The 14756-nt window shown below is 40.5% G+C and overlaps 2 protein-coding genes across 3 annotated transcripts in view; both read left to right on the top strand.

Moving 5' to 3' along the window:
* The window catches only part of prmt1 (protein arginine methyltransferase 1), an 11876-nt gene extending 3070 nt beyond the window's left edge, over positions 1 to 8806 (top strand). The window contains exons 2-10 of one of the 2 annotated variants that reach the window (XM_079281147.1): positions 1005 to 1115; positions 1237 to 1392; positions 1541 to 1604; positions 1719 to 1861; positions 2882 to 2969; positions 5557 to 5672; positions 5799 to 5949; positions 7078 to 7199; positions 7335 to 8806. In XM_079281147.1, coding sequence (XP_079137273.1) covers positions 1005 to 1115; positions 1237 to 1392; positions 1541 to 1604; positions 1719 to 1861; positions 2882 to 2969; positions 5557 to 5672; positions 5799 to 5949; positions 7078 to 7199; positions 7335 to 7418 — 1035 coding nt within the window. In that variant the 3' untranslated portion in view covers positions 7419 to 8806. Of the gene's footprint in view, positions 1 to 995; positions 1116 to 1236; positions 1393 to 1540; positions 1605 to 1718; positions 1862 to 2881; positions 2970 to 5556; positions 5673 to 5798; positions 5950 to 7077; positions 7200 to 7334 lie in introns of both variants that reach the window. The other variant, XM_079281146.1, reaches the window with a different exon arrangement.
* Positions 8807 to 9357: 551 nt separating this feature from the next.
* The window catches only part of trpm4a (transient receptor potential cation channel, subfamily M, member 4a), a gene marked incomplete at both ends in the record, with an annotated part of 30471 nt that continues 25072 nt past the window's right edge, over positions 9358 to 14756 (top strand). The window contains 2 exon segments of the mRNA XM_079282457.1: positions 9358 to 9384; positions 12053 to 12162. Of these exon segments, the coding sequence (XP_079138583.1) occupies positions 9358 to 9384; positions 12053 to 12162 (137 nt within the window).

The raw sequence follows: 14756 nt of genomic DNA, 5'->3' as shown, positions 1-14756 counted from the left end.
ATACAGCATCATAGAAACCGGAGCGTCTATATTTTAGGGGTGGGGGGAAAAATCGATACAGCATAGTATCGCGATATTTTGCGTGGCGATATTGTATTGATACACGGACGCCTAGTATAGATCTTTTGTTATATAAACTATTTTAAAAAAAAAAAATACTATAAAAATCAAATCCAATTGCTTTTTCAGTCCACTAGATGGTGCTGAGCTGTTTTCTGGTGAGGTCAGCAAAGGTCCTGGGTCGGCGTGATTGGTAGGAAGTTGGTCAAAACAAAGGTAGAGACATCTGGCCTCACAACGGGGTTAAATCTGCCAACAGTAGCCGGCTCATGGGGAGAGTGCAGCGCATAACTGGCTCTCTGCCCTTGACGTCCACGCATCGCAAGTTATACAGAGTTATATAACTCTAATATCCTACTTATATAAGTTATAGTTCATATACTGAGTCCACACGTTTGCATTTAGTTAAGTTGGACTATGTAGTAATACAAACTGTTCAGTTTGTCAGGTTCATGCAACATTTATGACATTGTTGGTCAGTCTGTCTGCTTGACAATCCTATTCTGCTGCAATAAAAATGATTGAAGTGAGATGAACAGACTGACAACTTTATCTTATTAGATAAAACATGTTTACACAGTTTTCCTTTGGGGACATCATTTGAAGTTGAAAAAAGTAATAAATCGCAATATATGCCTATGTTATCGCAGTATCGTGATAATATTGTATCGCGGGACCTCTGGTGATTCCCACCCTTACTGTATTTATGGCGGTATTGAAACTCATACTTTCAGGATTTCCAAATACCCGTTATATCGCCCTTGCCTGACTCTTGTTTTTATGATGTGTGTTACATCTCCGAGTTGAGGATACAATTCTTTAAACCACATCTGACTCACTGATGTGGCTTTGTATTTCCATTACTTATGAACCCAAAAAACAGTAGCAAAGCTCAAGCTTGCTTCAGGTTGTAATTGTGTGTGTCTTTTGTTGAGATTTCTCAGGGGGAGAGCTCAGCCAAGCCTGCGGTGGAAAGCTCAGCCAAGCCTGCAGCTGAGGATATGACATCAAAGGACTACTACTTTGACTCGTACGCCCACTTTGGCATCCACGAGGTATTTTCTTTTAAGCTAAACAAACAACTTTCATGTTCACATGATCAAACTGTATAAAGTGTATCCCTTTTGTGTCAATAGATCTTAACCCATCTGCTATCTTTTGTTAATGCCACTGTAGGAGATGTTGAAAGATGAGGTTCGCACTCTGACCTATCGTAATTCCATGTTCCACAACAAGCATCTGTTTAAGGACAAGGTGGTGCTGGATGTGGGCAGTGGGACAGGCATACTCTGTATGTTTGCTGCCAAAGCTGGAGCCAAGAAAGTTATAGGGGTACGTGTTGGTCTATATTGGAACCAATCAATTCGTCTTTTCTGGATTAGCGTCACTAGTTAGTAGGGTTTGACCAATGATGATTGCTTTTTTATAGTGTTATAGGAAGGGTAAGTGGGAATTCAAATGTTGGTCTTTGTCTCAATAGATCGAGTGCAGCAGCATCTCAGACTACGCTGTGAAAATTGTCAAGGCCAACAAGATGGACGATGGTGAGTTCATAGAATCCAATCATGTAGTGACACATTTAGTTTCAATATTTCTGGCTCACATGGGGATGAGGGAATGAATATTGTGATGTAACTCGCGACATCTTTTGTCTCCAGTTGTGACCATCATCAAGGGGAAGGTGGAGGAGGTGGAGCTGCCTGTGGAGGGAGTAGACATCATCATATCAGAGTGGATGGGCTACTGCCTCTTCTATGAGTCCATGCTCAATACAGTCATTTATGCCAGGGACAAATGGCTGGTATGTATTTGTTTTTGTCTCTCAAACAAAAGTCTTAATATTGTTTATTGAATAATTATTTTTGATTGTCACTGTAACCCTAAGCTGAAAACATTGAGTTGGGTATGGTGGTTGGCTCATTACTACAATAGTATCATGAGCTTGAGTGGCCACAAAGATGGAGAAACAGTGGTAGTCTGTAGTGTGAAGTTAAACCAAATTCAAGACTTTGAAAGCAATATAAGATCTTCTGGCATGTTTTGGTTCAAGTATGCCCATTTAATTTAATTGTTACCATGCATTGCATATGGCAGATGGCCAGCATCCCATCGTCTAGGAATTCAGTCAAATGACATCCCTCTGCATGCACACTGCCAAAGCTCTAGGTCCTACATGCTTTCATGTAAGTTTTGATTATGTTAGTGGAGTGAATATATTTAGTGTTTTCGATCTGCATATCACATGGTAAAAAGGGCAGATAACTCCTATATTTCCATGTTCTTCCCGTTAACTCCATGGACTGTTTCTGCAGCCCTAACTGGTTCTGACAACTCGTTAGGTAACATTAGACTGTGAGTTTATATTGTGTTCTAGATATTTGCTGTAATTGACATACCTTTACTAAAAGCTAGTAATTAATAGGAACTGGTCATGAGCTGTGTCCAGTCCATTTGATTGAGATACAAAATAGGGCATCACGTAGTCTAGAGATGCCCTGGTTGAAACCGGCTGGCTGTCAGCTGATCATGTACCACAGGTTCCCGCTCTGCCGGTCAACCAGTTTAATACAGCTGAGTTTTGGTTTTATTGAACATACAATTGAATTTTCCAAGAAAGAAAATGTTTGTATGCTGTCAGTTATAGTTTTTAGAAAGCAAATTGGCAGGTCAGGCTTTAACATGATCTCAAATTGGAATCCTCTAAGAAAATTGCTTTGGTGAATCTCTATTTCATTTTGTGTTGGATGGCTGTTGATGTTGTGCAGACTGGATGGTCTGTCCCACGCCTGAGTCTCACGGTTTTTATTTTTCCCTCTGACAGAAGCCAGATGGACTCATTTTCCCCGACAGGGCAACCCTTTATGTCACTGCCATTGAAGACAGGCAGTACAAGGACTACAAAATCCACTGTGAGTAGTCTTCCACTCATTGGCTTAGGTTGGGTCTGGTGAGTTTCCCATAGGGAGGAGCTCATCTGTGGTCCTGGGGGTTTGAGGGAACCCAGTAATCCAGTAGTGTCTAGCTGTATGATGTGGTTAATGTTTCTAACACATTTAGGTTTCCATTCCAAACAAAAGACCCTTTCACTATTGTCTAAACCAGTGTTTTTCAACCTTTTCTGAGCCGCGACACATTTTTTACATTAAAAAGTTCCGTTTAGCTAAATATACCATAAAAGCCAGGGGTGTCAAACAGAGGGCCAAAATAAGAAATTGTGACTATGTTGAGGGCTAAATAGAGTCACCATTTAATAAACAGGATAGAAGGGATATTGGCCAAAGTGCAAAAAGAAATGGGCTACATTATTCTATGCATACGTACCAGAGCCAGATGTTTGCCATCTTTTCTTGGCTGCCAGTTCATTAATGTCTGGGGTTAGGTTCTGTGCTGTGGAAACCCTCATGATGCAGTGAAGGTGTGCATCAGTGAGAACTCCTGTGTGGGTTTTTGTTCATCTTCATCACAGAGAAACGCTGCTCACACTAGGGTTGTCACGATACCAAAATTATGACTTCGATACGATACCTGCCATAAGTATCACGATACTCAAGATACCAGAATTCGATAAAATACCTCAAATACGATACTGGTATATTTATCTATAATAGTAATAAATAAAACATCTGTACGGTTCCCTTTTTTTACCAGCTTGTTCCTGCCCAGCTTTTTGAACACTTAACAAATGGCATTAATGTTAGTATTAGCCTACAGCAGGATATTAATGAAAACTACATGGTGCCAAGATTGCTGCTGACTCAGCTGGCATCTGTCCGACTGTCTGGGAGTGGGTGGGTAAACAATGCTTCATTTACTTGCATAGTGAGTTTGATATTTTCACTTCATATTTTATCTTAATTCGTGGAATAATTGTTTTTCTTTAACTAAAAATAAAAATAATTAGCTGAAGATCCACCCTCAGGCTCCACCAGCATGTAGCCATTTTGCATCAATTGTGTTTCATTTAGTACACGTTTGTGCATTGTGACCTCATGATCATATAGGCTTGTTGTCAAACTAGGCTAAGGCTCCTCGTGTTAGCTGTCTGGGTGAGCTTGGGGGTATTCCTGTTTATAATCACATTTGCTTACCCGTTGTTCTTTGCACTCTTTGAAAATTTGGGGTGTCTGTCTGAAAGGTGCTTTGCCATGTTAGACGTGTTGCCTCACTTAGTCTGTGTGGTTTTGAAACACGTTTTGCAGACGGGTCTCTATGTCAGTGGGCTTTCCTTCACTGTCTGCAATGTAGCGAAAGTACTTCCAGATTTCACTTCTGGTGTCTTTTTTTCCAACAAGCCGAGGACGGTCGGTAATAGCTCCTGCCATGTCTCCCCTGCAGCACTCGCTGTGAGTGAGCGCTGCCTGTTGTGTGTGTGTGTGTGTGTAAGTGCTGGGTAGTCCCGCCCCCTTGCAGTCAATGCCTGCAGGCAGCATGACAGTGAGTGCGCTCTGGTCGCTCCTATTTTAATAAAGTATCGATACAAAAAATATGCAGTATTGTTTTTAACGTACGGGTACCGCGGTACCTTTTTAGTATCGATACACCGTGCAACATTAGCTCACACAGGTATGTGCTCCCAAACATGCAGAGCATTTGCAGCATGTAGGCGGTACACTACTCTATCAGCTCCACAGGTGCTCTTTCCACGTCAACTGCAAATGGATTGCTGAGCAGTTCAAATTTAAATTTCTAGGTGCAAAGTCGGTAAATCACCGAGTGATCTGTGCCAAGTGCGCCCAGTTTATCAGCAAAATGCGCTGTCGGGAACGCAGCGGTGGAGACTTTCACTGCAACACACATGTATATGATCACACGTCCCTGAAGCTGGGGGTTTAGTTATGATGAGCATATATTTTCTGGCGGGCCGTTGTACCGAGGGCCGGATATATGCTGACAATTTAATGACAAGTCTCTAAATGTGTTGATACTTACTAGGCTTTTCATCTGGGTTAGAATGTTGTCCAGGGCCCAATTCAGAGTCTGCATTTTTCCTTTTCAAATATTTCACCATCGCTGTTTGTCTTGTCACCGCAACCTCTCCCGCGCGTCATTTCATTCTACTGTCCTAAATGAACAAGGTCATTACTGCGCTAACTACTGCCAGCCACTGGCCTGGAAGAGTATTTATTACTTAGCCAACCACTATATTGCAGCTCAGACGCTCAACAATGGCAAAGTATTCGCAACAACTAAATAATATTTTATTGGACTCATTAAGTGAAATTGGACATTTTCCCACGGCACACCTGGCGATCTCTCACGGCACAGCGGTTGAAAATCACTGGTCTAAACATTACGAATGTGTCTCAGTTTATTTCCTGTTGCAGTCTATATGAATGATATCAGCTAACAGGAAGTGAACATGGACCCAAGCTGTTGCCTGACAATGTAATGTTAGTCACTTGCCTGTTAGGTCAACCTTTAGAACACCACTCGGGGCACAGGACTGGACACCACTGTCTGTTACTGAACTGACGTGCCTGTTTGTGTCTGCATCAGGGTGGGAGAACGTGTATGGGTTCGATATGTCGTGCATCAAGGAGGTGGCCATTAAGGAACCCCTGGTTGATGTGGTGGACCCAAAGCAGCTGGTCAGCAGCGCATGTCTCATCAAGGTAAGAGGATGTTATGCTTCTGAAATGATCCTGGGACAGAGGTGCATCTGCCCTTTGCTACTGAAGTTTTGACTCTGTTAGTGTGTTCTGAAATAAGAAGTCTAACTCTGCCTTGTGTTTGTTCAGGAGGTGGACATCTACACAGTGAAGTTGGATGACCTGACCTTCACCTCGCCGTTCTGCCTGCAGGTGAAGCGGAATGACTACATTCAAGCGTTGGTCACCTACTTCAACATCGAGTTCACCCGCTGTCACAAGAGAACCGGCTTCTCCACCAGTCAGTCTGCTTTCTTACACACTCTACACCTGTTGTCTTTACCCAGTGGTCAGGATGCTGTGATCTGTCTGCATTAGTCAGGGTTGTATGACTCTAAATCTGATAGTAAGATAGCCTACCCGTTCTTCTAGTAACTGGATAAGAACAATGTCAAGGGTTGTGATACTAAGGAGATGTATTGTATTCATTGTTTGTTGATATATTATCAGATTAATCCAACTATTAACTTTTATTGTTCCTTTAATGGAAGAACCAATAATTACACCTAAAAACCCTTTAACCCTATAGCGATGCTATTTTGTCAGTAACAGGAAACACGATTCAGTCTATTCTTTACTAATAGGATGATGACGGTCCTTTATTCTCTACATTTTTGGTTTTGCAAAAGTAATATCAGTATTGGCCACAACAAAAGGGTGATTGTAGTTATCAACCCTGAATTCCATATCAAAGCCTCTTGAGTATCATTGTAAATGACATGTGATTCTCAGCTTTGATGCCGCTCCAAATCAGCATAGTGCAGTATAGGTTTTTCTCACTTATTAGTATATGTGTTATAATACTGAAGATTGATTGATAATTGTTCAAGGAGCAAGACTCCTGACTATTAAATACAGATATAGAATTCTATCACATTTCCATTAATTAGTTGTTGTACCTTTTCATTTGAAATTACTTTTTAAAATATTTGGTTGCATTCCATAAATGTTTTATTTAAAACCCACAATGTAAAGTTGCACTTAAATTAACTAAATAGGTTTAGTTTTGACAGATATTATTGTATGCAATTTAAGAAAGAAACAAGTACACTGTTTATTTTAAGAGACCAGTCTTATGTTCTTTATTCAATATTTACTATTGCTCTTTGATAATAAAACGAAAGTAGTTCCTAACCAATTAATCTATGGAATTATTGGTAGAATACCGATTACTAAAAATACATGATAGCTGCAGCTCTAGTAAGATCCCTACAGGCTGAAACTATTCAAATCTATTTAAGTGTGGCAGCCTTTACCTCAGTATGAACGCCTTTCTTTCACTCACCCACTTAGTGGAGTTTTGCATTGGACATTGACTGCAGGAGTGTGAAGTGTTCTGAATTCATGCCCACTTTATTTCCCCTGTCAGGCCCAGAGTCTCCCTACACCCACTGGAAGCAGACCGTCTTCTACCTGGATGAGTACCTGACTGTGAAGACTGGTGAGGAGATCTTTGGCACAATCAGCATGAAGCCGAACGTCAAGAACAATGTAAGCGGAGCTCCACCTTTCTATCAAATTTGGAAATTCCTTCCCACTTGCTGTGCTTTGATTTTAAACTGTTGCTTTATCACTGGAGTGGGTTGCTGTGTGGGTCTTGTCTGACTCGTTTCTGTTGGTTTGCAGCGAGACCTGGACTTCACCGTAGACATCGACTTCAAGGGTCAGCTGTGTGAGCTGTCAAAGACTGCAGAGTACCGGATGCGTTAGAAGTCTCATCCCTCCCTGTGTTAGTTTGTCTTTAGTAGGGGACAGATTATACTGTTTGACTCGGAGTCTCTACAATAGTTTGACGCTCCCATGCAGCAACATTTTAATACGTCTTCTTTTCTTGTCATTTTCTTGTTCAGATGTTAACAGTATTTAAAAGATCTTCACATGCTTGGGGGTCAAAGTGCATTGTCCTTGTGACTTAGTCACTCAGAACACGTGACATGTGCCTGGTGTTTGTGTCCAACAGCTTGGGTTCTGCTCAGGGGTTTTTGTCTATTGCATGTGCAGGTGTCTATGTTGTCATCCATACAGACGCCAACACAACAGCCCTGCCGACATTGTCTGCATAGTAAGCTGTTGAATCACTTTGGCCCTCTGTTTTGTCATTACATGACCCAGCTTCTGATCTCTCCTTATTTTTGAGTCTGTATGTGGGTTTTCAGATTTCTGTATTCTCAAGAAACTCTGCCTCTTCTACCTGTGAACCAGTCAATAAAACAAAAAAAAGAAACCCATGTAACTGTGAGCACACTTTAGGACTTTAGGACATTCAAACTATAAATAATACAGGGATGTGGTTCTGGTGTGAAAAGGAGCTCAAGCTTTCTGGTTTGGTCTTCTGGAACCTGATCAGGACTCTGAAGCACAGCATACCCTGTAAAGTTCTGGCAAACCTGTCCCAAACTACATACTAATTCTACACAGTACAGACTACATATTCATCAATGTTTTAAATGTCAAAATATGATTTTAGTTTTTTCTTTGGGTTGCAGTGCGTAAACTTATTTAGATCATCTCCTGTGAGCAGCTCCATTTCTTTTGGGAGAGAATGGTGTGCATCAACGGATCACTTAAACCGGAACTGCATGTAGTCTGAATAGTGTGGTTTGAGTAAACCGTACGTCACGTTTCCTCTGTGAACTCACGCCACATTAAAAACCTGCTTAGAATCAGTATGTAGTAAAGATTTGGGACAAGGTTGGCGATGTTTCACACATGAGTTGATTCCAACCGTAACTAGAAGTGGGCTGCTGTGTTTCTTTGGTCTAAATGTGTGCTAGCTGGGTTGCACCATTGGCTCTGATCAGGTGTCGCAGCCGGTAAAGAAACCACACTTGAGCATCTTGAAGGGTTAGGTAGTTACTGCTGCTCCGTAGAGAAGGAAAAAACGATTCCAGTAGGTTCCTCAGGTGTCCTGGAGCCCACGGCAGTGTCAATACGATGTTAGTCTTGATGCAATGTGTCTGTGGCTGCTAGTCAATCTGAACAGTAGGAACCATGTTGGCACTGCAGCGATTACTCTGACTCACCACACTTGTATTTTTCTCTTTTGTATTTTTGTTTTGTTGTCTGCTGCTTTTTAAAAAAAACAACTAATCTTTAAATGTGTCTTTTCTTGAAGTGAGCTGTGGTACGATTAAGAAGACCAGCACAAATATTCACAGTCCAACTGAGTTGGGAGTTGTCACAGCACCTGTAGAAAGTATCTATCAAGGTTCAGTCTTCATTCATTCACCGTGGCTCTAATTGGTAATATGACACGGATGCTAACACGTTGCTTTATTATAAAAACAGCTTGACAAAATCTGTAATATGACAACATAACTATTCTCCCTTTTCAAGTCTTTGTTTACATGAAGAAATTACCAAAATATCACTAATATTAAATTACCAAAATATCACACTTTGTAATAAGTGAAGTGGCTGTGGAATCGTACATCAGAATAGTGGCACCATGCAGAGCATCTAGTGAAGGATTGTTGTGAGATGTACAAAGAAAACATTTTTCAAGTGAAGCATAGTCATTCATGTTACAAATGTATTATGAACCAGTAGATGGCAGCAGAAGTAGACCTTTTGTTCTTGGGCTCACTGGGGACAGCACGTGTACCCAACACGGCGTCGGAAAGGACTGCCTCACTGTTCTATTGAGGACATGTCGGCTGTGGCTGAATGTTCAGTGGTGAGACACGTCCTTTCAACAGCACCATTCATTAGGGAATACAACTGCTGTTTGCAAAATGAGCAAGCAGAAAAAAGAGACAGAATGAACAATAGTTTATACTTCACATCAGAAACATTTGTAACTGCATATCAGTTTTAATAATTTAAACTTGAAGAGACTTAGTTTATGTTGAATAGTTTACACTTCAGATTAGCGACTGCAAAAACCTCAGATGTGTACACATCGATAGAAATGATCAAGTAATGGTGATGTGTCTCTTTGTAAATGTTTTTTCTACCTTCTCTTCCCATTAAATAGTATCAACTTTTTTGAAAGTGATCTTACTATTATTAAAATATGATATATTATATGGCCCATTTGTGGTGTGTATTACAGTACAGAGGGTACAGACAACTGTATGCATTCTCTAATGCACATGAAGACACCAGTCCCTTCTATTCACCTGCATGTGAGGACCTCCACTGGCAGGTCACAACATGTGCAGAGGTTAACGTTATCACAGTGATTCATAAGCATTCATGATTTGTTAATTGTCATTTCACAAATGTACTAATGTTTTTTAGATGACTTCTGTCACAACACAGCTCTGTACTCAACAGTAAACACCAATTATCACACATATGGCAGTCACTACTTTGCTCATATATTTGTACTTATGTAAATATTTATATGTGCTCTATACCTTATTTCATCTTTTTACTCTCCCTTACAGACATTGTTTTAAAGAACTAATTTTAGCTGTATTTCTATTCACTTGAATATGTATCATGTCAACGTCAATTAAAAAAAGATGTGAATTTCAAAAGTTTTCAACTGATAGGACTGGAAATAGAAGCAGCTCATTACTTATTTAGTTGTCAGATGGTATCATAGAAAATGGAACTTGCTTTGTGGCCCATGTAGCTCCTCCTCCACGCCCATCACATGACCTTTCACTGCCCCCTTGGTTATTGCAAGCAGGAAGCAAGTTTCCTGAGTTATCAAGCCACTGTTTCCTGTCTCCTTAATCTTTCATTGTCGCCTCCATGGCCCCACACACACACACACACACACACACACGGCCGTTATGTTCTAAGGTTTTAAATGACTGGAAGTTTATGTGGAACTTGAACTCACAAAAGACACACAATGTTTTAGTCAAGTCAGTTAATATCTACAAGTCCGAGGCAAGCCTCAATTCTTCAGCTCCCGAGTCCTCCAAGTCTTAGGACAAGTGTTGTCAAGCAGTTGCAGAGGACAGGGCCAGTGACAGTTTGAGCCATTCTGTCACACCGGGTCAGAACTGCTCACAGCATCCATTGGAAGGAGGTCAAAGGTCACTGACTAGCAGCCAGTAGGCGTCCAGAGGGAGATCAAGGATGGCATTCTCATCTGACACCAGAGACCATCTTTGAACAGAGACAGTAGTTACTATCCCTCCCCATATACAACCACCATATGCTGAATGAAGACTGGGAGATGTACTTGAAAGCTCTGATAAGCTATTAAATGGAGCTTCGAGCTTAAATGATCACAAAACAAATCATGCGTCATTCATTCCCACCTTGAAACTGACTTTGACATTGTGAGAGTGTGTTTTTGTGTGTGTTGCCTTGACTCCAGTATTATTTGGTGTAAACCTGTGAGATCCAGAGTTGCACAGAAGGAAGAATGTGCTTTATTTGTGACTTCCTTGTGTTGAGGAAATGACTCCAGCATCCCCAGGGGAGGACCACCCTACCCCAAACCCATACTGTCCACTTTGATCTTCTCCATGCAGAGGCCTCTCAAGAAGCACGTTCAACTAACTCAGACTCCCTTTGAGCTCTCTGGCTGCATTAAACAGAACATTTGTGTGCAATGAACGTGTATGTATGAATGATTTATTCTTCTGACAAATCATTTTAGAATCTTCTAAATAATCACATAACATGTAACCTGCGATCCTGTTTGTGCTGGTAATGAAGGAGAAGAGAGTAGTGCTGTTGATAAAACAGAGCTTGATGAAAGAGTTGCATTAAAAAAGTAACCTACAGTGTGCAGATCTTTTCAAAGTAAAAGGCCTGGCATGAGGACACAGAGTACTTCTAATTAGCAGCATAGGACAATATCATTGAGTCTGTGCCCTTTATTTACATAGTCACGCCATAATGTTCAGCTGTAAAATTGATTTATTACGCATACTTAAACCAACTAATCTACCTGTTACAGATGTTTTTGAACCACAGTGGGATACTGGTTGGACTGTAAACATTTACTCCTTGTGGATGCAGTATTTTGTCCACACTGGGATCCTGTAGAACAGTGACTCACAGCTGTTTGGTCAGGAGGTGGTTCTTTTATATGCTTTGATCTCTTTGGGTGTTTTCATATTGATTGATATCAGGCCTGAGTAAGATTCCCCCCTCCACATTATAGTTGCTGTTTTTTCAGGTTACTCAGACAAACTTCCTGTATCACAGGAACTACAAAGCCAATGCCCAAACACTGCATTAGGGTAGCTGACCAGTAGGAGTCACCAAAGAACACTGAATAACTAGCGGGGCCAGAACACTCCCCATCCTGTCGCTTTAAGACACCGCTATACAACTAAACAGCTTGATCTGATGATTTGATGTAAACCCGTTCTGAATGGGCCTTGAGAAGACCTTTGTCACACAACTTTCACCTGTGTTTTCCTTATCAGTCCATCTCTGCTGGGAACAGCTTTCACCACAACTCCCAATGGCCAGTCATTCCTTCTGACTTGCTTCTTCTTGAGAAGAACAACATCATCATCTTTCATATTGACAAGCGGTAAGAATGACTAAATAGAACTAGAAAATGCATTTCCTGCTGAAAATGCGTTGGAATGCTGAAAGCTGAAATGAATCTCAAAAACATTGCTGAAAATAGATATCCAATTTAAAAGAAATTGCAAAAAGCTGAATAATTCAAAAAGTTGAAAGATTACAAATATGAAGTTATATCACCCCTCTCCTGAAAGAGCTGAACATTTTGATATTCGAACGGTTTCTGTAGCTTAAAAGAATTCCAGCAGGAGTGATATTTGTTGTAGTAGTAGTAGAAGTATTATTCGCAGTATAAGTATGAGTAGCATTTGAATAAGTACTAGTTGTAGCAGTAGTGATATTTGTAGTAGCAGTAGTAGTAGAAGTTGTCGTCGAAGTATTTGTAATTAGAAGAAGTAGTAGTATCAGCAGTCGTACTAATAGCTGTAGTAGTATTAGTACTGGTTATTAGTACTGGTAGTAGCAGGAATAGCAGTATTAGCAGTTGTGGTATCAGTAATAATAGTAGTGGTAGTGGTAGTAATAGCAGTAGTGGTAGTAATAATATTTATGGTAGCAGTAATAGCAGTAGCAGTAGTAGTCATAGTAGCAACAGCAAAAGTTGTAGTAGTAGTGGTAATACTAGAAATATTAGCAGCAGTAGTAGTTGACGCAGTATTTGTAAGAGCATTCATTATTTGAACAAAAAAGCCAAATTTTGAGCTTAATGTTTACATACAGTTAATCCATGGGGCTTTTATTTTGAAAGGGTGGGGCTGGGTGGGGGAGGGAGGGGGAGAGGAGACATAATCATAATGTTTGACACACATAAACAGAGGTTATTAAATGACAGGCTTCATCACAAGCAGTTCAGTTAGAATTCACTCTCTGGGGCTTTTATTTTGAAATGGGGTGTGGGTTGTGGGGGAGAAGGGGAGAGGAGACAGAATCATAATGTTAGATAAACACAAACCGGTTATTAAATGACAGGCTCATCACAAGCATTTCAGTTAGGATTCATTCTGTGGGGCTTTTATTTTAAAATGGCGTGCGTGTGTGTGGGGGGGGGGGGTGGACGAGGATGGAAAGACCTCTAAAGATCCCTAAGACCTGAATGACTGTATGAGAGACACAGAGAGAGAGAGGGAGAGGAGTGTATGTGCGCGTGTGTCTGTGAGTCTGTGTGTTTATCAACATCACTAATTGGCTCAATCGCGAACACCTGTGTGCCTGAAGCCATTTGAAAATATTCTCCATAGAGATCCCATTGAAAATAAAAAGCTTAATAATTCAAAAAGTTTAAAGCTTAGAAATATGAAAAGTCATAGCACACCTCTGGTGAAAGAGCTGAACATTTTGATAGTTGAATGGTTTCTGTAGCTTAAAAAATGGAGGAGAAGAGGTGCGACGGAAGAAATAGAAGAAGTTGAATAAAGATTCGAAGAACAACAGTTGGAATGCTTAACAGCATTCCAACAATGACCACCTGGCCAAATGAGGGATGACTGAATGAGGGTGTGGACCTTCAGCTTCTTCGGCAACTCGGTCCAGTCGCTTGGAGCCGCAGACAGTGGAACAGGGAAGCGGCCGAAGGAGGGGCGGACTTTTGGAATGACTTTCAGTGATAGTTTTATAGATGAACTACCAGTTGACTAGAGAGTACAGGCTGCAGTGATGAGTGTTGAAAGAAGCACCGGTTTGGTCGATGACAGTTTATTGAGAAGATTGACCATAGATTGGACCTGTAGATTACGTCACCATCGTCTAAGTCTAAGATGGGAAGGACCGTCATCAATCAGTAGATCTTCGACCAAAACTCAAAACACAATGATTAATCAATTGATTGCCAAGTTAAAAGAGAGATAAATAATGCTTAAATCTATTTTCATAATGTTTAATGCTGATAAAGGTTTGTTGACTTCTGTTTAATTTGCTGACATGTTTGCTTGTAATCAAGTAAAAGCAGCCTGTGTTTTGCCTTGCCAGTAAGTTTAGGGACAACATGTTGGGTGTTCAAGTCCCATCATGACAGTGCCCTGCAGCACTTATTATGGAAACAGAGACCTGAAGAGCAACCTAAACAGGAATGCACCATCTTTTTTTCAGTTGAACAAGTAAAGTGTGGTTGTTCTTAAAATTACGCAACATGTAAGGCTGCAATCAAACTGCACGAGCTACAGTAGTGGCGAGCATGTAATTAGTTTCCAGAAGCAGCTTTGGCAACATGCAATATATTCCACCACTTTATTAATCTATGGACAATTTGTCTTGTTGATGTATTGTATGTGTATGGCAAAGTGCTTCAAAGGAATTGCATAGATGAGTATTAAGAACAGCTATGAAGCTACTGTATAAAACCACACATGTATGTGATATAGCCTATGAATATAAGGTTGGTCTGGATGACAAGTTAAAATCATAATTACTATTATTACAGATATTACAATACATGATATTGATATATATCACATTATGTGAGGTGAATGCAAAATATAACAAAAATAATCAGGTTTGTTTAAAGCATAACCAGTTGAAGTTGTGGACAAATGTGCAATATACAGAGTAAACAGTTTATCCTCGTGTGTATTTAATATTGAATTAGTTTGGAAGTCAGTAAAC

The sequence above is a fragment of the Melanostigma gelatinosum genome (assembly GCF_949748355.1).
Source record: "Melanostigma gelatinosum genome assembly, chromosome: 13".
In the NCBI taxonomy this organism is placed as follows: Eukaryota; Metazoa; Chordata; class Actinopteri; order Perciformes; family Zoarcidae; genus Melanostigma; species Melanostigma gelatinosum.
This window is presented reverse-complemented; position numbering and strand designations above follow the sequence as displayed.